The sequence below is a fragment of the Solanum tuberosum genome, unplaced genomic scaffold, assembly GCF_000226075.1.
Source record: "Solanum tuberosum cultivar DM 1-3 516 R44 unplaced genomic scaffold, SolTub_3.0 scf00004, whole genome shotgun sequence".
Taxonomy (NCBI): domain Eukaryota; kingdom Viridiplantae; phylum Streptophyta; class Magnoliopsida; order Solanales; family Solanaceae; genus Solanum; species Solanum tuberosum.
The window spans coordinates 2,475,460-2,498,498 of NW_006238930.1; the positions used below are offsets into that span (position 1 = coordinate 2,475,460).

A 23,039-nucleotide genomic window follows, 5' to 3' on the forward strand; every position below is an offset into this window, starting at 1 on the left:
ATTAGCTTTAAAGAGCAGAAGACCAAACAACAGAAATTAAAGGATATCTGGCTAACTCCTGCATTTCCATATTTTCTTTTGTGATTCCCTCTATCAGTGATGCTTTTCTTTCCAAATTATTCAACTCTTCTTCAATCTGAAAAACACCACACTGATCACAGTTCTCCTAATACTAATAACCAGACAACATCAACAGAAGAAAGGTATGAGAACAGACAGGTCTAACAAAAACACAATGACTTGCCTGCCTATGAATATTCTGTTCAACTTGGTATTCCTCTTCTTCCTTAGTGATCTGAGAAACTATCTGAGCTAGCTTACTCTGGAGTTCTCTTTTGAAAGCTTCAGCATCTTCTCCTTTGGCTTTAGCTGGACCTGCTCGTGAAGGTGTAAAACAATTCTTGTTCAGCTTGAAGAAGCTAAGAAAAGCAACAATAGAATTTTTTAACTCTTTAGAGTTGAACATCACATATAACAGAAGAAACTTGCCAACACATCACAAAAAGAAGAGTGCATATCTATGTGCGTTAACAGACCAGGCATTGATGCTGACTCGCTGCAATTATCATTTCGGAATATAGATGCTATTGACTCATGGAATTTCCTGCATCCAGTTTAGCAGAAAAAGGTTCAACCATTTAGCAGCAGTGCAGCTAAATCTAGATATAGTGTAGTCACAAAATTAAAATGAAATGAGCCTCGGAGTTAGAATGAGAATAGATAGGTTTATATCTGGCCACTAAATTTTATGTGGTCGACCTAATGTGTCACTTTGATTACTAGATTGGAGATATCCAGTGCCCTCAGGGAAAGAACTTTTCTAATAAGACTGGAACTAAATAGTAGAGTAACAATTTTTTCTGCCAAATTAAGGAAACAAGGTTTAGAATTACTACCAGTCTACCACAGTAAAGAAGAATATTTACTGTCTTTGGGACTCCATGTCTGGACTTTGCTAGTTGAACAGCTAATGTGCACAAGTCTCAAAGGAGGGTATATGTACTAGTTCAGCGATAAGACCGCTGAATGAAAGCCAGTTTATAGTATTTGTAGTTCAGTAGTTTCTGAGTAAGTACTGAACAATGATATACGATATGGGCTAGAGGACTAGCAGCTCAATAAAAAAAAAATTTGTTTTTGTGACCATGCGATAACCATACAATCGCAACAAATTATGTTTGAAAAGCAAACGAAAAAACACATAATCATTGTATAATTGTAGATGCTAAATCATCAGGTCAAAATGTTTCCCTTTCTCATAACTAGTTGCTAGACAGATATGATCACTCCCCAAGCACAATTTCTTGTTCATAGTAGTCATGACATATCAAAGATTATAAGCATATAAAACAAAAATATTGGTCGATGATCTTCAATCTTCAAGTATTACAGACTGAATCAGCCTTTTTAGAGTAAAGCAAAGTTAGTTACTTAGGCCACGGTATGTGTAAACGCAATCCAGAAGATTTTGCAGCAGCCAAGTAATGCTAAATTAGTAAGTTTTCTAGGTCCAGGTATGTGTAAATGCAAATTAGAAAAAGAACAGTGACTAAGTTAGCTATTCAAACATCGGCACAGCACGGACATGGATTGACCTGAGACTGGTTTATATCTCTGTCTGTACTTAGCCGTTGTATGTTTGACAAAGCAACAGGATTGGAGCTATAAACATGATCTCTAACTTTTTCAAAAAGATATTGACGAACTCTACCTTATTAGTCTGACTTCATCCAGTGGATTTCAATAGTAAAAAACAACCTGTACCTTATCTGTGCATTGAGCTCAAGCATTTTCTCTATGAAGTCATCTCTGCATAAGCAATGATAGATACAATGAGAAAAGGAAATGCAATCAGATTATTTCAGAACACTAAATGGAGAGAAAGACTCCTTTTCTGCATAGTTAAGTGCTTGTAATTGGCCAAAAAGAGTTAAGAGGTTAACTGAAGGAAGCATGTCATTACCGAGTTTCTGCTTCTTTATTCTTTTGACGGTTCAAATATCATCAATCGATCAGTGAATTCATAAGAAGAAACAGTGGCCTTGTTAGCAAGCCAATACTATAATGTTCAAATTTACAAATATAAATAAGTACAATCGATCTAACATTAAGAAGTTAAAACTTCAACAATCATAACCAGAAAAACAGAGCATCAAATGCGCCTTAAAGTAGAACAAAATCTCAAGTAGATTTTTACCTTGAGAGACTCAACATTAGATCCATACGCTGATAATTCATCTTGAATCCAAAGGATCCCTTCCTATAACGTAATTGAAACGGATCTCTTAAATAAACGAGAACAAGTGCTTTTCTGGAGTTCAAATTTCAGCTAATTAGATATGTTTCAATTAGCTCAAAGCATTAACCAAGAAAACAAAAGCGGATATAAATACAAATGAAATCGAAAACCTCTAGGGTTTGAATTGCAGACTCATTCCTGGTCAATTCTACTTCATAGCCTTTGAGCTCTTGCTCAGCACTCTCCTTCTGATTCTTCGCCTCTTCGACCTCCGCATATGCAAGTTCAAGCTCTGATTGCAGCTGTTGATTTCGCTTCTTGTGATTTACTATTCTTCGCTCTGGAAATTTCGAACAATTAGCTTACAAAATCAATTTCCAGTTATTACATCCGTTGAATCATCCGGTGAAAAATTTCACACGAACTCTTTTGGAGGAAATGAAGGAGCAAATACTAACCTCCTTGAGATTTTTCAGATGCGAATTCGCGGAGAAGAGTTAGGAATTGCTTCTGTGATTCGTTTCCCGCCATCTCTTTTTTTTTCTGAGAAGATATCTCAAAATTTCAAATTCCTCTCCGTATGTTTTCTTTTATAGTGGACCATGACTAATTTACCCGTAGTGTGGCTCAATTGGCCCATAACTAATTTCCGCGAGCCCAAGATTTTCCAGCCCATCCGAGCTAATCTGATTTACGAAAATGATCATTTTTTTAGAGCAACTTTCACATATAGCAAACACAAAATTCATATTTGTATGCTATAGCAAAGTTTGCATAACTGCGCTCCATAGCAAACATATATATGTATAATTCGCTATACATATACAAAAAAACAGTTGTATAATTCGCTATACATATACAAAGAAAGCAGTTGTATACAAAAGATCAATTATATAATCTGTGTATGTATAAAACGAGAAAGAGAGAAAGGTAAAAAGAAATTGGGCATGAAAATATTTGTATTATATAATTATAAGTGTATAGGACGAAGATATATGTATTTGCATGTGTATATACAATTTTCTCTCGCTTTTATACAAACAGAAGTATAATTTATACATTTCGTTTCTGTTTGTATAAAGTGAGAGAGGCGAGCGAGATCTGGGAGAGTGTCGAGCGAGATCTGGGAGAGGGGAACAAAAATATATGTATATATACAATTTTCTCTCACTTTATACAAACAGAAGTGCAATTTATACATTTCATTTCTGTTTGTATAAAGTGAGAGAGGTGAGTGAGCGAGCGAAATCTGGGAGAGTGGCGAGCGAGATCTGGGAGAGGGGAACGAAAATATATGTATATGTACAATTTTCTCTCGCTTTATACAAACACAAACACATTTTATACATTTGCGTTTTTGTATAAAGTGAAAGAGGCGAGCGAGACTGCCACCAAACGAGAGTGGCGAGCGAGATTCCACCAGGGAGAGTGGCGAAAATAGCAATAGTTTGCTATATGGTACAATTAAATCAAAGTATATTTATAGCATTTAATTTGAATTAATAGTTTGTTATTATATACAATTTTCCCTATTTATCATCGTTTACATTTTAATCATACTTCTAATTTTGAGAATACATAGTTCTTGAAACTGATAAAATATTGAACTATCTCTAATGTCTACAAATTTTTCGACCAACTTATAATGTTTTTTCATAATTTTTTAGGTTTGCCCAAAGATTTTCAAACGTGGATCTAAAACGTTCATAAGTTACGAGAAAGTAAAAAAAAATCACTCAAAAGAAATAATCGACAAAAATCTATGTCCAATCTTAAGTTGCAACGAACACTCTCGTAATATCTAATAATAAAATTTAGGTGTAATTTGAACCCTTTTGATCTCACTTGATTTGTAGGATAAAAGACAAACAAAGAGAACAAAGTTACAAGCATATATAACAAACGTACGTAGTACTAGTAATAATTGCACAAATCAGCAGGCGGTCACAATTAATTCCGTCTTTCTCGGGTCTGCCATACCCTTTGCATTTGCATCTCTCTCCTCTTCTTTTTGTGCATTTGCATATCCATTCCATTGCATAATGGTTGCCAACTCCTTCCTAACATGGAAGTCTAGTCTGTCTCCATAAGTGAAGTTTAACGTCCATAATTATTGCTACGACTAAAAGTAAAATTTATGTAATGCAAAGGGTTTTTTTTGTCAAATTATATTGGAGCCTAGAGAAAACTCTAGTGTCCGAAGTCAAAAAATTTCACGGAATAAAATGAAAAGAAATATATAAATGATCAAACTGATACGAGACTTCCAAGATCAACATCAATTCTGTTGAGATGATGGTTCATAATAAGATTTTTCGAATTCGAGTCCTATGAAAAAAAAATTTATGGGGAGCATCACCGCCAAAAATAGACCTTAAATGTGTGAATTCGGATCGGACTTTAATATAGATATCGAACAATGAAAAAATAAATAAAAAGCAAGACTAAGACCTACTCAAGAGAGAAATGACCTACTAAAAAAATGCATTAAGCAGGTGAATTCAAACTCTTGTCTATACTTGTGAAGGAAACAACTTAGCTTTCTATTTCTATATATATCTTTTTGCTTTTATAATGCGTGATCCTTGAAAACCAAATTTATAAGCAGCAAGAAACCAATAGATGTGCGGTGTGCCTTTACATTCTTCATGTGTCATTAGTCGATGTCATTTTCGTTTTCGACTTCAATAGCAATATATATATATATATATATATAGATGGATAGATATGACCAAAGGCAAATTCAAGATTTGATATTCATGAATTTTTATTGTTATTTCAAATAAATATTATAATAACAATTGAATTGATGGACAAATATTTATAAATATTTAAATAAATTTGAATAAAAATTATTAAATTCCTATAAACCCATAATTAAGCTTCTAGATCCGACTCTGCTTCTCGGACACGCACTCTTACGCTTAAGTCGTAATGAATGGACAAGGAGTAATGGAATTCGTGTACTCTATTCACTATATCTGTGATAGACAGAAATGGAAAGCTCCCCAACATCGGCATTACATCTGCCAAGTGATCGGTCCAAATTCACTACTCCCTCTCTCCCAAAATCGTTTTACCTCATTTCACGTCTATTAAAAAAAGATGAGAAGATAGTTGCTAAGTTATCTAGATTAATTAGTTATTGTTTTCTTAAAATTTATTATTTTTATTTTAAATTTTTAAGATTACATTTATTTTTGAACAATTTCTTTTTTACCTATTTATTTTGAAACTAAAGGAGGTGAAGAAAGTGGATGGTTTTGATTTGGTTCCAATCCTTGATTGTCAATCACATCCTTAGATATCTCTATACCGTAACTCCCACCTTGTTGCTTGATATTTAATACTCTACTATATATTTTAGAGAAAAAAAAACTACTTATCTTGAGTTCAGTTTTGAATTTAAGGACATGATTTGTTCATTAGACCTACTTGATTTTTCTTTAATAAGGAAAAAATCTCTTATTTTAAAGTAGAATTTAGTACTGTACATAAATTTGAATCAAATGTTAAAAAAAATTGTTTTATTTTTGTGCGCAGTGAAATCATTGCAAAGTGAAAGAGTATCTTTAAGTCGACAAATTTTGTCTTTTTTCCTGGAGCTGAGTTCCACTCTATATAGAAAATGATAAGATAATGACACACTACTACTGAGTGTCTTGTCTTCCCCACCACCCACTTTATCGATGTTGTTTTTGTTTCCTATCGAGTGTTCGATATTTGTATTAAAATTTGACTATTTTAAATTTATATTGTGTAGGGCTTCATTTAAAAGAAAGCGTTAGTTATCAAGAATTTACCTATATTCGATATTCAAATATGAAATTTTTATTTAAAGAAGAAGTTGTTTCATCCCGTGTATCACATCTTTGGTGGTACTAGATCGATGTTCTTTTGTCCTTCTCAGCATATTAAAGTGCCCCAAGGCTGTTATTTTTCAATGATGTGATTTCATGGTTTTGATCACTATCGCTTTTACTTTAATTACCTCACTCTTTATTACCTCTTCATGACATATTTTATAGCCTCTACATCACTTCTTTTAACTCCTCATGTTCCTGCAAATTTATTTGGTGCGATATATTTTAATTATTAAAACTTGTTTGGACATATGATATGAAATTGTAAATCATGATTTGAATTTATTTGAAATTATCATATATTCAAACACAAGCTTATTAGTTTGCTTAGAAAGAATGTCACATTCTATATTCAGAAACATTGTATAAATAATACATTCAACATACATAACTAGACATCTAAATTTAGTTTCAACTAAAAACAAAACACCCCAACTTTAAAAAAAAATACACATTTAAATATCTTAAATTGACTTAAGTTGATCTCGCAAACACCCTAGCTAACTTTGAAAATATTGCACTTTGTAATTGCAAACTGATAAGCTATGTGTCGTGTCCAATGCCAAATATAATCTGAACCACTTGCTTCACTGGTAAGCTATATATGTGTAATGTGTGTGTCCATTGTTGAAGTTGTAAAGTATATGTTTTGTGAAAAGAAAAAAGAAACAAACCAAGACACATGATTGCAAAGATTTTGCATAAGCTAAGATGTGTGCCCATGTCTATCTATCTATTCATTCCTTTTTCCTATTACCAGAATCATGTAAAATAGCCCTACCCTAGATTTCTTGTTCATACATTTTTTTTCCGACACGAACTTTAAAAAATAAAGGGAGATTTCTCAATTTTATGATCTTAAATTTTAATTAAAATTGAAAAACTTTTTAAGCTACGAGAAGAGATATGAGACAAACCAAAAATATTTAAATTTAATCAGAACGAAGGGAATATTTTTATTTTTTTTCCTTTTATGATGATTATTATTCATCTCTACCCAACCCCACCACCATATACTGAGTGAGATCACCAACAAGAAAAAGTACATACATTACTTGGATGTAAACAGCAATATTGTAGTTGGCTAGTTGCAAGATTATACTGTCTGTCTTTTCGTCGCGTGCAATTCTTTTAGAAACTCGTTACAAAAAAAAGAAATTCATCATTTTAAGAACAATATCTAAGTGTTATTGGGAACTACGCTATTTATACTTTTGATATTTAAAACATATCAATTAGAATAGTGAATGTTCTTAAACTAAAGTTAACGATGGGTATTTCGTAGTAATTGGGCATATAAATATGTCCCCAATCAAGGAACGAGTGTATCATTTTTAATTAAGTCGGAGTTAGCACATTATTTAAATCTTGCAAAAATGTCCGAGGCTTCCAATTACAATTGCTTTCAATTCTATTTATTTAGAAGTTTATAATTGACTTCTAAGCAATTGTAAAAGAATTTTATCTGCTCAAATAGATTAAAATTATTATTATGCAACATTTCTTCAACAGTACTCAACACTATCGATCGATAATATATAAATTTAATCTTTTATTTGCGCTTTTGCATACTCCAATATTTGATGGAGTTGGTCAGGAGAAAATAGCTGCTATCATTGACCTCTTTTATCTTATTTTATCTAATGTATATATGCCTGCAAATTTGTCCAGTTTTCATCATACTTTGTGGCAGAGCAGGAAATGTAAATTTAAAGAATTGTTAATAAAATTCAAACCTACAAATATTTAATCACCTTAGAACTTTACATCAAAACTACACTATGTCCTTTTATTATAAGAAATGCATGGACGATTTAAATCAGCTTATAGAAGACAATCGTCGATGGCATATATAGGTAGAGAGCAGATTGAGTTAAAATGGACTCAATAATAAATTAGCGGGCCAATAATCAACTAAAATTTGACCGATAGAGTTGATTATGATTTCAAGAGCTAATTTTATCATCTATGAGTAGAGGCAACCAAATTGTTTGCTCCAATACTTGACGGCCTTTGTAATCAGGTAGGGGAAAATTTATAGGCTAAATATAGGGCATGGTAATTTGTGACTTTTCTGTAATTCTGAAATGAATATAATATTATTTGTTAACACTAATGCAATAAAATAAATAAATTATGTATTAATCGAATATTAAATTATTTATCTAGAGGACTAGGAGCTGTTTTTACTTTTTATATCTTATATCCTGCAACCTGCATAAATCGTCAAGAGTATGATGAGAACTATTGACAATAGGCAACAAACTCCGCCCCTAATGTTGATTTTGATTTGTTGCATATTCTGTCAAATCCAAAATTCTAAATTTGGACATAAAAAAAGTTTGTAACCGTTTGCATACTTTGACGTTGCAATTGCATACTAATGCTTAATTTGTACATATGTGTTTCAGGGAAATTCTAAAATGTCAATATCATACATATCCCTGTGACATTTTACAATTTTGCTTTTTATTAAGGCCGAAGAATCTGGTTCTTCAAGACATTAGGAATAGCTAGAACAATGCCCGACAATAGAAAAATGCTTATTAGAAATCACTTTTTCTTTAATTTTAACTTATTTAGCGTGAATCTGAATTAAGCGAAAAATTGGTGAGTATAGTCCAATATGATCAAGGAATTAATTAATAGTAATTCAAGGTTATATTGGTAATTAAATGAAGGTAATTGGATCTTCAAGTCAACGACATATTGATGCAATTATATCAATGATTCCATATATTCATATTTATAATGGTAATTTTGGAACCTTTGTTTTAAATTTGAGTTACTTTTAAATTGTCTATTGAAAACATATTCTCACTTTTAATTGAATTTTTTTTCAGGTCGTTCGTTAATTATGAAAATATATATTCTTCACTTTAATTTATGACGATCTCAACATCGTGAACGACACAAGGTTATGGTATAGAATATCTTTTTCCTTCAAAAACATTTTAATTTTCCTGTTTATCGAATTTATTACAAGAACGACGTTATTTAAATCAATTTTAATTCTTATTGGAGATGGAATCGTACAGGATTAAAAAGATAGAAGCAACTTACAATTGGATAATACTTTCTTTTCTTTTTTGAATTGTTTTGTCACATTTGAAAAGAATAATCTCTGTGAGATGTTTTTGCACTAGGAAAAAAACTGAAATTAGCTATTAATTTTGTTGTTGATTTGATCGTATCTCACCTAAATTTGTAATAATATAAAATTTACGAGTTATCTTACTATATATCATTTTAGTTACATAATTTGTTCATCACTACTTTCTATTATTTTTTTTTGGTATGTAGTGTTTTTTTTTTTCTTCTACTAGAATTTGTAACTTTTATTTTTATTTTTTTGAGAGAGTATCATGACCACTGGAAGCATCATATATATCTTTATGAAATTATATTTATTTATTTGTTTGTTTTAGAATCCCTAAGTGGCAAGGTTATTTTTTAGTATATCATGTTCCCTTTGGTTGAGGGTTTTACAAGTTGCTGGTTTCTTAGAAGAAGCGGAATAGTAATACGTCTTCGGTCTATTTTTATTTATTTATTATATTAAAAATATTTATTTATTTTTATTTTTTAAATTGAAACAATTATGATATAATTTATAATTTAATTTCTAATTTATTTTTATTATAAATATAATTATTTAAATGTATGTGTTATATTTATTATATTCAAAAATAATATAATAAATTGTTATTTTATTTTGTACTCCTTAAAAATTATGTTAAATCAATACTAAATGAGTAAAAATAAACTAAGGAAGCAGAAACTAATCTTTGCTTGCTTAATTAAGTACTCTCTCTGTCCCTAATTACTTATCCACTTTTGACTTGACAAACATATTAAGAAAATAATTAATGGCATAGTGAGTTTATCATTTTACCCCTATTAATTATGAAGTGGATGAAAAGTTCTACATTTTTCAAAGTAATTAGTCATTTAATTGAGGGTATAATAGGTAAAAAAATTTGTCCTTTCTTTATTTGTCAAAATGAACAAGTAATTAGGGACAACTATAAAAGGAAAAGTGGACAAGTAATTAAGAACAGAGGGAGTAGTAAACTTTTTAAAACTTTCTCTTCGCCAATTGCACTAACTTCAATGATTGAAAATATGTGACTAAAGATTATAAATAATTGAGTCGAAAAGCAATATTCATTCATTGTTTGAAGAATCTTTTTCTTTATTTTCACTTTACTTGTCTTTTGCTTTGACATCGATCAGTCTATTTGTGACTAGTAGTGAATACAAAAATGAATGCATATCCTATGGAAACTCATGCATATTTAATCCTAAAGCTATGTGAAGAAGATATTAAAATTGAAGTAGTAGGAAACCTTTGTTTTTTTCAGATTTAAATTTGATGGGATATATGTCTCGTAAATATACGACAAAATTACATATGTCGTGTTTAATACGTTAGTAAGAAATAATTATATTTACTAGTTAAATATAAAAAATATTCAATTGATGATTTACCTTATTTTGACTTCTTGCTCTTTAAGAGCCATTGCCAATCGTCTGTCGCAAGTTAATTTATACGCACAAAACAAAATGGAAATTTAAAAAGTATATAAAATTTGTTGTTGAATATACACCTATTTTGGATCTTCTGCCACTTATTTGATAAGTATATGAGCTTTTTGATAAACAAAGGTATCTGATATCCATTATTGATGAAAGATGAAAGATATTCTATAAAATTAATCAAGATGGAAAAAATGATTTGAATATTATAATTATTTAAAAAAAATATAGTATACGAGCTTTTTAAAGAGCGCCTATTTTTTTAAAAAAATTATGGGTACTTGTACAGCTTTTTGTGACATTCATGTGACTATCACCAAAATAAATTTAGCCGAACTTAGTGATATACTTTCAGGTTAAATGTGACATGGCAGACCTATCACATTTTATGTAAGACTTTTATAAAATTTCGCCCGTATTTAAAGTATGTAATAATCAAAGCAAAGTAAGATGATTTTAACGTGATAAAAATAAAAGAACATACTCCTTCATTTAATAATAGTTGTCCATTGTATTGAAAACAATTGTTTAACAGTATTTGTCTAATTTAAAAAATCAAGAGATAATTTACTTTTTGTGTTTATTTTACCTTTGTTATTAAATACTCCCTTTGTTCAACGATAGTTGTCCTATTGACTTTGCACACTTCTTAAGAAATTATAAATAGAAAGATAATTTTACTATATCACCCTTTGAATATAATAAATATAATGTCTTGAAAAATATACTAGAGAAATGACTATAATAACTGATAAGGGTAAATTGAGAACTAAGTGTAAAATTATCTATTCATTTCATAAAATGGACAAGTATTGTTGGATATTTCAAAATAGTATAGTGGACAACTATTGTTGGACGAAGGGAGTAGTTGTCTACCATACTATTTTGGAATGTCCGACAATACTCGTCACTTTGAATGAATAATTTTACACTTAGTTCCTAATGTATTCTTATCATTAATTATAGTCATTTTCTTATTACATTTTTCAAGACATTGTAATTATTATGTTCAAAGTGTGATATCGTAAAATAACCCTTCTATTTATAGTTTGTTAAAAATTGTGCAAAGTCAATAGTGGACAAGTATTGTTGGACAAAGGGAGTATATGTTTGTTTATGTCATTTTTACTATAAGAAAAATTATCTTTAGCGGCAATTAATTAACGATAATAGCTTAATTGCCGCTAAAACATATTTTTAGCAACATTTAACTCTATTTGTAAATGTCTCTAAAGCATATAGTGACACTGAATCTAATGAGAATTAACTACTGCTGATAAATATTTTGTCACTCTTTGTTAATATATATATTTATTGCCGCTAAAAAAACTATTTTTGTTTTAGTGTTTGTAGACTATCCCTCACCTATATATATATATATATATATATATAGAGAGAGAGAGAGAGAGATAAATTACTTTGATTTAGACATATTGTCCTTTTACATTACATAGTCAGCTCATAATTTATATCCAATTTATTTTTTTATTTTTTAAAATAGTCAGCTTATATACTAACATTTTCCCCACCTAGAGTTGCTAGAAGAAAAATTAAGAACGCAAAGAAAATTAGAAATAATTGATGGTAGACTTTTGCTAAGTTTCTAACAGCCAGACAAAATATTTGTATTTTATATATACGTGTGTCTTTTGCTAAGTTTCTAACAGCCAGACAATATATGTGTATTTTATATTTATGTGTGTGTCTTTCTGAGTCTTAAATATATATATTCTCACCTTCAATATATATTGGTATAAATTATTAAACGTGATTTATTCCAAGTCTTAACCACGAGGACTCATTAGCTATCATAAACTTGGGCTTAAGTATGTCAAAGGGAAATTTTAATAAATTTAATTAAGTCGAACACTAGTTATTATATTTATATTTATATTAATATTCAATAAAAGATGAACTACTCCAGCTATAAACTACAAGAGTGAAGGAGATCATTAGTGACGCTAAAAATAAAAAATCATTCGAGCTACGAGCGTCATTAATGACGATACTTGAAAAAAATTGAAAAGTCAACCACAATACACTCTCCAGCTCATGTACATTGCATTTTTAACAAAAAAATAATAATAATATATTGGTAATACAATTATATTTTTTTTATTCAATATTTCAATCGGCTGATTTATGTCATTACTTATTTTTGAAAATTATTCCAATATAATCTTGAAATTGAAAAAATATTTGATTGATCTTCGGACGTTGTTTAAGAGATTCATAAATTTTAGCATAAGTAAAAAAAAAAGTGATTGATTAAATAATTATTCAAAAAGGAATCATGGAAGAAAATTTCCCATTCAATACGACTTAATATAGTTGTTATTCACTATTCATTTTATTTGTCGGCTTTTTGAGAGTTAAAATTACATAGATATTGACTAATATTTCATACGTTTTCTTTCATCATCATATTGATATGAGAAAGACTACAATTAATTTCAGACGTTACAATTCAAATCAAATTATATGAATTTTGATCAATAATTTTCAAGAAAGATTATTCCTACTTATAGTGTTTTTGGTATATCTCTTTCAAATATTTAATTTGAAAGATTAAATAAGTTATACTTTAAAAATTAGTCGATTCGAAATAATAGTTTAAATTAGTAGCACCAATCGTGCGAAGGCCTTTCATTCCGCATGACACTCAGGTCTCTTCCTCTATAAATAGCTCACATATATGAGTTGTTTTTTTTTATATAGTTATGAACTGTGTCAATATTTGTTGTGTGTTTAATAGCATAGCATAGCAACAAAAGGATAGTTTGAAGAATCATATCAGAAATCATGAGTTGTAAGAGTAAAACGACGATCCAAGAGAAACGCTATGGTTCTTTTCGGTCAGTTTTCATGCATGCCGATAGCGTCGATATCTTGTTGATGATTTTAGGATTTTTGGGAGCGATTTGCGATGGAGTTTCTATGCCTGTGATGCTTATAGTCACCAGCAAACTCATGAACAATCTTGGTAATAATGACTCTTCCAGTACCGATAGTTTCACGCATCATATCAATGAGGTATATCTCTTTTTCTGACCTTTATCGTGTGGAGGATTAATTTTCATCTGTATTACTAGACGACTGTAAGCCAATATGAACTAATGGTAACAAGAGATTTTTGTTTTGTTTATGTGATTGCAGAATGCTTTAGCTCTGGTTTACCTGGCATGTGGACAATGGGTCGCGTGTTTCTTAGGTTTGTCTAATTTCTTTTTGCTACTTTTCAACGATTCATATGGTTTCTACTTCATATTTATTTTTACTTTATTGGAGTTAGGGATAATAAGGTGAGAAAATGAACCCATAAAAATTGATATAATCAACTAATTGAACTATTGAGTGTATTTATTTTCAACTGAATTCAATATTTTTAATAGTATAAAATGAGTAAAGTGATAAAAATATCAAGAGTTGACCTTTCTCAAATTGGTTTAGATAACGATTTCTTTTGCTTATACTATGTTTTATTAATTATGATATTCTTTTTAGAGGGATTTTGTTGGACAAGGACAGCAGAGAGGCAAGCGTCAAGGCTACGAATAAGCTACTTAAAAGCAGTTCTAAGACAAGATGTGGGATACTTTGATCTACATGTTGCCAGCACCGCCGATGTCATTGCTAGTGTCTCTAGTGACAGTCTTGTCATTCAAGAATGCATTAGTGAAAAGGTTAGCTTAATTTTTCGAAATATATTGCTAACAGAATTTTTTTGTTAATTAATTTTGACAATGTTTTGCTATTAATTTCGTCATAGGTACCAGTTTTCTTGATGAACGTAGCAACATTTATTGGGTCATATGTGGTAGGATTTTTGATGATTTGGAAGCTGGCACTAGTGGGATTTCCCTTTATTATTTTCCTAGTGATACCAGGTCTTATGTATGGAAGGGCTCTAATGGGAATAGCAAGAAAAATCAGGGATGAATATGGAAAAGCTGGAATAATTGTGGAACAAGCAATTTCATCAGTAAGAACAGTTTATTCATTTGTTGGAGAAAATAAAACAATAGCAGAGTATTCTAATGCTCTTCAAGGAACAGTAGATTTGGGATTAAAGCAAGGTTTAGCTAAAGGATTGGCTATTGGAAGTAATGGCATTGTTTTTGCAATTTGGTCCTTTATGTCTTATTATGGTAGCAGAATGGTCATGTACAATGGAGAACATGGTGGCACCGTTTTTGCCGTCGGAGCTGCAATCGCCATCGGTGGACTGTAAGTTGATTTCATTTTATTTGTCTTACTTTGATTTATTCCACCTTTAAAAAGAGAGAATAAAATATCTTTTTTGTGACTTTAATTTTAAATATTTTTTTCTTCGAAATCAAACAAACAAATTGAAATGGTGGGGATACCGTATTCATTTTCATTCACAACTGAAAGGATTTTCGCTAAGATCAGGGATTAACTCAATAGAGTATATATTTTGGGATTAAAATGTATTTTATATTTGATAGTGTGTATTAGATAAAACTTGAACAAACACTTTATCGACGTTATGAAATTTTTCTCCATATTGTATTCATGTGTTATGATATAATGTTATTTTGAATCAAACAATCTCTTAAATAAATGAGTAATTTTTTTTTTGGAAAATATTTCTCCATCTCCAACCATACATTGAGAACGTATTTTTCAATAAAATATTTAATAAAAACGAATTATATTTGAGAACGTATTTTCGAAAAAAATATTCATGATATAACTAACACATTAAATTCAGGAAGTTATTTCAAACTTCAGAAAAATAGGACAAGTTGGATAAACCTCGGAAATGTGTGATAATTCAATATTTTGGACTGTTCATTTATTTCCAAATAAGACAAATTCCTTAAAATTATTTATGTGCTCCGTAGTTTATGGTCGTGTTGTTTCATTTGCTTTATCAGATTTTTGAGTAATTTATAAAACATGATTTTTTTTGCTGAACAGAGCATTGGGTTCTGGTTTGTCCAATCTCAAGTATTTTTCTGAAGCAAATGCAGCTGGTGAACGTGTAGTGCAAGTGATAAAAAGGGTACCTAAAATAGATTCGGACAATATGGAGGGCCAAACATTGGATAACGTGACAGGTGAAGTGGAATTCAAACACGTTGAATTCGCATACCCGTCAAGACCTGAAAGCATAATTTTAAATGATTTTAGCTTAAAAGTGCCAACGGGTAAAACCGTGGCATTAGTGGGAGGAAGTGGGTCGGGAAAATCTACCGTAGTAGCACTACTACAGAGATTTTATGACCCACTTGGGGGTGAAATTCTTCTCGATGGGATCGCTATTGATAAGCTGCAACTCAAGTGGCTAAGGTCACAAATGGGTCTAGTGAGTCAAGAACCTGCACTTTTTGCAACTACAATTAAAGAAAATATACTTTTTGGGAAGGAGGATGCATCTATGGAACAAGTAATTGAGGCTGCTAAAGCTTCTAATGCTCATAACTTCATCTGTCAGTTGCCTCAGGGTTATGATACCCAGGTGTGTGTTCCCTTTTATACTTTACCTTTATTTACTTTGTCCTTATCCTTACAAAATTGGCCATAGAACAAATTTAAACTGGTTAGGTTAATGATTCATTTGTTGACTTAACTAGACGATGAATAGATTGAAAGTGAAATATTATATTAAAAAAATAGTGTTGTTACTACTTTCAATTACTATTTGACACACTAGCACGAAGGAATAGTATTCTTGTCTTTGCTAAAAATGTTATCACGCTGATTTCCACTTTGGCCACAAGCAAGTCGCTGTTAATGGATAGTTTTGTTCCCACGATTTGAGTTTAAATGATTAATTCTTTAGTGTTGAAAGAATTTTAAAAGGCACTTAACTAATGCTTTATTGATTATAAATTAAATGTCCCAGTTCATCGAATTTTCTTAGCTATCATTTGCATGTTGTCAAACAAGTGGATTCTGCTGTGGAGTATGCCATCAAGTGGCTTTGACTAAATTAAACTAATCCAAAATTCTTTTTTTATAATGGTGCTGCAAACGTTTTGTCTCTCATTAGTTAAAGGACTTTTTTTCTCAATCAATTTACAATTATTGCTTAATATGTTACAATTAAGTATATTCCGTTATTCCTATTTGGGACATCACAAACAACAACAAATCCAATGTAGTCCCCACAAAGTAGGGTCTGAGGAAGATGGAGTGTACACAGACCTTATCCCTACCTCAGAGATAGAGGGATTATTTCTGTTAGACCCTCGGCTTAAGAAAAACAGTATTCGGGGAGAACACAAAATTACTACTAATTAGTTCTTAGCTGAATACTTCGTTTTTATGATTCATGATACTAGCAAAGGGTAGAATCTCTAAACTCAATGAAGTGCAAACAGCATTTTACTCAACTATATCAAAACAAAAATTTACGAACTTTGAACTCATAAAGATTAAATCTTAGATCTAACTCTCTGTGTGCGTGCGTACAGGTGGGAGAGAGAGGTGTTCAAATGTCTGGGGGACAGAAGCAGAGGATAGCTATAGCAAGAGCCATAATCAAGTCACCCAGAATACTCCTCCTGGACGAGGCAACCAGTGCACTCGACTCTGAATCTGAACGAGTGGTGCAGGAAGCTCTGGACAAGGCCGCTGTTGGCCGCACCACAATCATCATAGCCCATCGCCTTTCCACTATTCGCAATGCTGACCTTATTGCCGTGGTTCAAAATGGTCAAGTCAAGGAAATTGGCTCACACGATGAGCTAATTGAAGACGTAGACGGACTATACACTTCCTTAGTCCGTCTCCAACAAACTGAAAACCCCAGTGATGAAATCTCAATTGCACCAACCAATAGAAACACAGTTTTTGCTCCATCAAATTTAAATTCTGGATTCACCTCTGACCATGAAGTACAAAATACAAGCAGCCGAAGGCTTTCAATTGTGAGCAGGTCGAGTTCAGCTAACTCAGCTGCGCAAAGCCGTAGATTTGATCAAAATGCAACAATTTCCAATACTCCAGAACAAGTTTTTCCAGTACCTTCATTCAAAAGGCTGCTGGCAATGAATTTGCCAGAATGGAAGGAGGCAACATTGGGATGCATAGGAGCAATATTGTTTGGTGGAGTTCAACCAGTATATGCTTTTGCAATGGGGTCAATGATATCTGTCTATTTCTTGCCAAGTCATGATGAGATTAAGGAGAAGACAAAGATATATGCTCTGTGTTTTCTGGGGTTGGCATTCTTTTCCCTTTTTGTCAATGTACTTCAGCACTATAACTTTGCAGCTATGGGAGAGAAATTGACTAAAAGGATCCGGGAGAGGATGTTGTCCAAGATGCTTACTTTTGAAATTGGGTGGTACGACAAGGAAGAGAATTCCACCGGTGCTGTTTGCTCTAGACTAGCTAAGGATGCCAATGTGGTACGTCTACTAGTACTGTTAGAGTTTAACTTTCATACACGAACAATGTAAATAAATTTTTATAGAATCAGGTAAGATCAAATGATAAAATTTGCTGGTTATACAAATGTGCAGGTGAGATCTTTGATTGGGGACAGGATGGCATTACTCATTCAGACGGTTTCTGCAGTGACTATAGCTTGCACCATGGGCCTAGTTATCGCGTGGAGACTTGCATGGGTCATGATAGCAGTCCAGCCTCTCATCATAGTGTGCTACTATTGCAAGAGAGTGCTATTGAAAAACATGTCTAAAAAGTCCATCAAGGCCCAAGAAGAAAGCAGCAAGTTGGCAGCTGAAGCAGTTTCCAATCTCAGAACAGTAACAGCCTTCTCCTCCCAGTCCCGGATTCTCCAAATGCTCAAGAAAGCCCAAGAAGGCCCACTAAGAGAAAGCATACGCCAGTCGTGGTTTGCTGGAATTGGGCTTGGCACTTCTAACAGTCTCATGACATGTACTTGGGCTCTTGATTTCTGGTATGGTGGCAAACTCATGGCAGAAGGCCTCATAGGAGCTCAAGCCCTCTTCCAGACATTCATGATATTGGTTAGCACTGGGCGTGTCATTGCAGATGCTGGAACCATGACTAATGATCTAGCAAAGGGTGCAGATGCTGTTGGGTCGGTCTTTGCAGTGTTGGATCGATATTCTTTAATCGAGCCAGAGGACTCGGATGGTTACAAGCCCAAGAAAATAACAGGCAATGTCGAGCTGTACGATGTGGATTTCGCATACCCTGCTAGGCCCAATGTGATCATCTTCAAGGGGTTTTCAATAAAAATCGAAGCAGGAAAATCAACAGCATTGGTAGGACAAAGTGGATCAGGAAAGTCCACTATAATTGGTCTGATAGAAAGATTCTATGATCCCTTAAGTGGTGTAGTGAAAATAGATGGCCGTGACGTAAGATCATACCACTTGAGATCATTGAGGAAACACATTGCACTTGTAAGCCAAGAACCAACATTATTTGCAGGAACCATAAGGCAAAACATAGGCTATGGAGCATCAGAAGAAGTGGACGAATCAGAAATAATTGAGGCTGCGAAGGCAGCAAATGCACATGATTTCATCTCAGCATTAAAAGACGGATATGAAACTTGGTGTGGTGACAGGGGACTGCAGTTGTCAGGAGGACAAAAGCAGCGAATTGCTATAGCACGTGCAATATTGAAAAATCCAGCGGTGCTATTATTGGATGAGGCAACAAGTGCATTGGACAGTCAATCGGAGAAAGTAGTGCAAGATGCACTTGAGAGAGTGATGGTTGGGCGGACAAGTGTGGTGGTGGCACACAGGCTAAGTACTATACAGAATTGTGACACAATTGCTGTATTAGACAAAGGCAAAATTGTGGAGAAAGGGACTCACTCTTCTTTGTTAGCCAAAGGACCCAGTGGAGTTTACCACTCTCTTGTTAGCCTTCAAAGAGCACCAAACTCTAACAACACCTTCATCAGTTAATCTCATCATCAAATGATATGGGTTGATAATCCCCAATAATCTTGAAGCTAAACAGCCTCTTCTTTTTCCTTGTTTTCCTACTTTCTTTCCCAAGCAACTCTTTGGGAGATTTGTTGGCTGCTTGGAAATCTTTGTCCCATTTTAATGTATATATATTTTGGTATTGTTAGCAAATAGCAATACATTTAATTTAACTTTCTGTTTCATCTTGTAAGAGAAGAACTTCATAGATAAATTTTTTGATCAGTATTAAAGGTAAAATTTTATGACCTTAATACTAAAAGACCCCAGAAGGCCAGAATAGACTAGAAGTCCGGCATAGTGAAACGTATCAACAACTTAAACACCAATCAAGTAAGAACAATTGTCATCATTGAAACAAGTTGCATTAAAAACAGGAAGGGGAAATGCAGAGAAAGAAGCAGCCAACAAAGTTCTAGGATCCAGGGAAATAGAGTCTCGCATAATGTTATTAGCTGAATCTTGAGAGATCGAAAATCAGGATTTTCACGATAGCAGTGCCTCCCATGAATTTGATGTCAATACGAAACAACAGAAAACATCATCCATACAACCTCAAATAGCTTCAGGAACCAATATTAGATTGGTAAAATCTATCAGCCACACATCAAATCCTAACTCAACAATATAAGTCTGCTAAAACCTCAGCTTCAGACTGCATACTCAGAAGTCAGAATTCTAACACCAATACAGCTTCACACAAGGATGAATCCGCGGTGGCACATTTGCAAAAGTAATTCACAACTACCACCACCTTTTCACTTAAAACTATTTCCTAGAATCTTCTTCATGACCCTTCAGAGGGTTTTCCTTTCATTCAACAAAGATATCAATTCAATAGTTAAAAAGATCCACCTCCACAGAGGATTTCGGACAATCACCAATAGAACGTAATATTTTGATTGGAAAATAGATTTAGCATCATTTATAAGAATTAAGATATGCTAAAGGATGATCTTCAATTTTCCATATTTGGATCACTAAATAGAAAATTATCCTCAATCTGTTAGACAACCTTGGAAGTACATACATTACCACAACTATAGTTCATAAAACAAAAGAGCATTATATTACCACAGAAAATGAAAAATACAAGCCAAAAGAGAAACCATGAATTCAACTTACTACTTTCTGTTGACCCTTTTCAAAATCTTCTATCAGAAGGGGGTCAACATTTTCTTCGGGTTCCCAAGTAGCCTCCTCAATATCAGTCCATTTAACCAAGTACTCGTCTTTCCCGCCCTCGCCCTCTCTCTTCTCCAAGATGCACTCTGCCTCTGCATATTCCAATCCAGCCTCAAAATCTCTCACCAAATCCTCAGATATCAGCCATGCTTTGACCCATTCATTATCCTCCCCATCCTTCCATTTCACTAAATACTCAACATTTTCACCTTTCCCTCTCTTCTCCAATATCTCCTCCACTTGTGCATACTCAAAAATTGCATCCTCCAATACCCTAATAACATTCTCTAATCCCAATCTCCTCGCGAATTGCATTGGGTTTCCTTTAGGTGTTTGATTCAAGACCATCCTCGCTAAGCTCAGCGGTGTCTGCCCTCTGTAATCCTGCACCTCGGGGTCTGCGCCGAGCTCAATTAACAGCTTAGCGACCCCAGGCTTCACATAGCCGGCAGCCATATGCAGAGCCGTCAACCCGCCGCTCCTATCGCGGTAATTGACGTCGGCGCCGGCTTCAGCAAGCAGCTTGACGCAAGGCTCCGACCCGAGTCCCGATACAAAGAGCAAAGCCGTTCGTCCATCGTCATCAACAGCATCCACATCCCTGCCGTCCTCAGCTTCGATAAGTTGCCGAAGAGCCGATTCGTCTGGCTTTTTCGCCGCGTTCCACCAAGGGGTTTCGTACTCAGCGACAACGTCTTGAGCGATGAAATTAGAGGGAACCCAGGTAGGGGCATGCTCATCTTTCCACTCAATCAAATACTCCATTCCTTTCCCACCTTCAATTGCTCGACTCCCAATGATTTTGTTAACTTCTCCATACGTTTCGTCGGCATCGTAATCTTCAAATTCTTTTCGTCCTTCTTCTGCTACTGCTGCTGCTTGTTGCTGCTGGTTCTGAAGCGTGGCAAATACAAGTGGTAAATTATTACTACTATTCAGTTTTTTAAGTGGGAGATAAGACTGATGGGGCATGGGAGAGAAGGTAGGGAATTGAGAAGAGAGTTTGAGTTTGAGTCGGGAGAGAGATGAATTGACAAAGAGAGCATCCATGGGAGAAGTGGGAAGGAGATGTTCTGGCGCTCTTTCTTTTGAATGGCCATGAACATCTCCATAATCCTATGAGAAGGATGCCTTTAGGATAAGATAGTATATCTATTCACTTCAGTAAATGACTGAGTTGGCGTTTACTCAAACTGACTAATCCTGGTATATGGAGAAAATTTGGTTGGAAGCGTCGTCGCCCCTGAATATGACCTACAGAGCGCTATTCGAATTTAATTGAAAAATTTAAGATATTGGGTGAGAAATCAAAAAAATAAAGAAAAGGAAACATAATTTAAATACACAACTTTAATTTCCTTATTATCTATTTTTTCCTACTTTTTAAAAAAATTACTTAAATCTCTTATTTCACTTAAAAATCAAAATTGTCAGATACATAATTCACTTTTACATCCCACGTTCACCACTTCCTATGTCATTCCTTTTTTTGTCCCTAAATTCACTCCAATATCTTTTCAGTTACAAATCAATATCCCAAATTGATTTTCAAAAAATTTCTCTCTCAATCCAATCAGTTTCAAACTTCATCTTCTCCGTCCTCTCTCCCAAAGTTTGTCATATTAATTTTCATCTTTTTCCTTCCATTTTTATTTTGTTTCAAATTTTTCTTCTTGATACATATGGATCCAGATTAGATCAAATCTTTTTATTACTAATCGAACAATATACGACTCTGGTGATGAAAATTGGACAGAAATTAGATCAAAAATTCTGCATGACCCATTAAACTTGAGGAATCAGTCGAACAAAGATATTACCATAAACATTGTTTATTTTTTGTTAATATCTATTTAATCTGCTTATGTACATAAATATTTTAATTTTCTATGTTTCTATTTAGAGTTAATATTTGAGATGGTCACTCAACTTTCAATAGTTCACTTAGAAAGTCACTCAACTTTGAGTTATTCATTTGAAAGTCACTCAACTTTGTTTTATAACTCAAAAGTTACTCAGCTATTAATAGTTCATTTAAATAGTCACGTAACTATTGATATTTTACTTAAAAAGTCACCCAACTAATTAAATTAACTATTTTTAAAAAAAATAATAAGATGCTTATTTTAATTATTTTATTGAATTTTTTTGAAGTATAATTTTTCTTTTTACCAATTATTTTTTTTAAAAAAATGGTATTTTTCTTATTGCACTTCTTATCAATTTCAACTTCTTCTTCTTTTTTGGATCATTTTTTAACATATTTAATTCCAGTTATATAATTGATAAAACGGAAAAAGTTTTTTT

General features: G+C 32.8%; 3 protein-coding genes across 3 annotated transcripts; 1 reads left to right on the forward strand and 2 right to left on the reverse strand.

The window, feature by feature from the left end:
• Positions 1 to 70: 70 nt before the first annotated feature.
• On the reverse strand, positions 71 to 2,781 carry LOC102578473 (uncharacterized). The gene is made up of 7 exons (XM_006338725.2): positions 2,698 to 2,781; positions 2,410 to 2,579; positions 2,198 to 2,260; positions 1,964 to 1,983; positions 1,765 to 1,809; positions 537 to 604; positions 71 to 375 (listed from the first exon to the last, which is right to left on the reverse strand). Exons 1-7 carry the CDS (start codon positions 2,768 to 2,770, stop codon positions 173 to 175), a joined length of 642 nt encoding a protein of 213 aa, XP_006338787.1. The 5' UTR covers positions 2,771 to 2,781; the 3' UTR covers positions 71 to 172.
• Positions 2,782 to 13,349: 10,568 nt separating this feature from the next.
• Positions 13,350 to 19,772, forward strand: LOC102600853 (ABC transporter B family member 15-like). Its single transcript, XM_006338438.2, has 7 exons — positions 13,350 to 13,674; positions 13,798 to 13,852; positions 14,146 to 14,324; positions 14,411 to 14,868; positions 15,586 to 16,126; positions 17,085 to 18,023; positions 18,138 to 19,772. The coding sequence occupies exons 1-7, from the start codon at positions 13,444 to 13,446 to the stop codon at positions 19,524 to 19,526; spliced, it is 3,792 nt and encodes a 1,263-aa protein (XP_006338500.1). The 5' UTR covers positions 13,350 to 13,443; the 3' UTR covers positions 19,527 to 19,772.
• A 717-nt stretch (positions 19,773 to 20,489) lies between these two features.
• On the reverse strand, positions 20,490 to 21,892 carry LOC102601192 (signal recognition particle 43 kDa protein, chloroplastic). Its single transcript, XM_006338439.2, has one exon. It carries the CDS (start codon positions 21,780 to 21,782, stop codon positions 20,664 to 20,666), a length of 1,119 nt encoding a protein of 372 aa, XP_006338501.1. The 5' UTR covers positions 21,783 to 21,892; the 3' UTR covers positions 20,490 to 20,663.
• Positions 21,893 to 23,039: the final 1,147 nt, after the last annotated feature.

Coding starts and splice junctions, on each gene's coding strand:
- LOC102578473 (XM_006338725.2), bottom strand. CDS start 2,770: ATGGCGGGAAACGAATCACAGAAGCAATTCCTAACTCTTCTCCGCGAA. Junction 2,580..2,697: donor ATCTGAAAAATCTCAAGGAG/GTTAGTATTTGC, acceptor CGAAATTTCCAG/AGCGAAGAATAGTAAATCAC. Junction 1,810..1,963: donor AATAAAGAAGCAGAAACTCG/GTAATGACATGC, acceptor TTGCTTATGCAG/AGATGACTTCATAGAGAAAA.
- LOC102600853 (XM_006338438.2), top strand. CDS start 13,444: ATGAGTTGTAAGAGTAAAACGACGATCCAAGAGAAACGCTATGGTTCT. Junction 13,675..13,797: donor TCACGCATCATATCAATGAG/GTATATCTCTTT, acceptor ATGTGATTGCAG/AATGCTTTAGCTCTGGTTTA. Junction 14,325..14,410: donor AAGAATGCATTAGTGAAAAG/GTTAGCTTAATT, acceptor ATTTCGTCATAG/GTACCAGTTTTCTTGATGAA.
- LOC102601192 (XM_006338439.2), bottom strand. CDS start 21,782: ATGGATGCTCTCTTTGTCAATTCATCTCTCTCCCGACTCAAACTCAAA.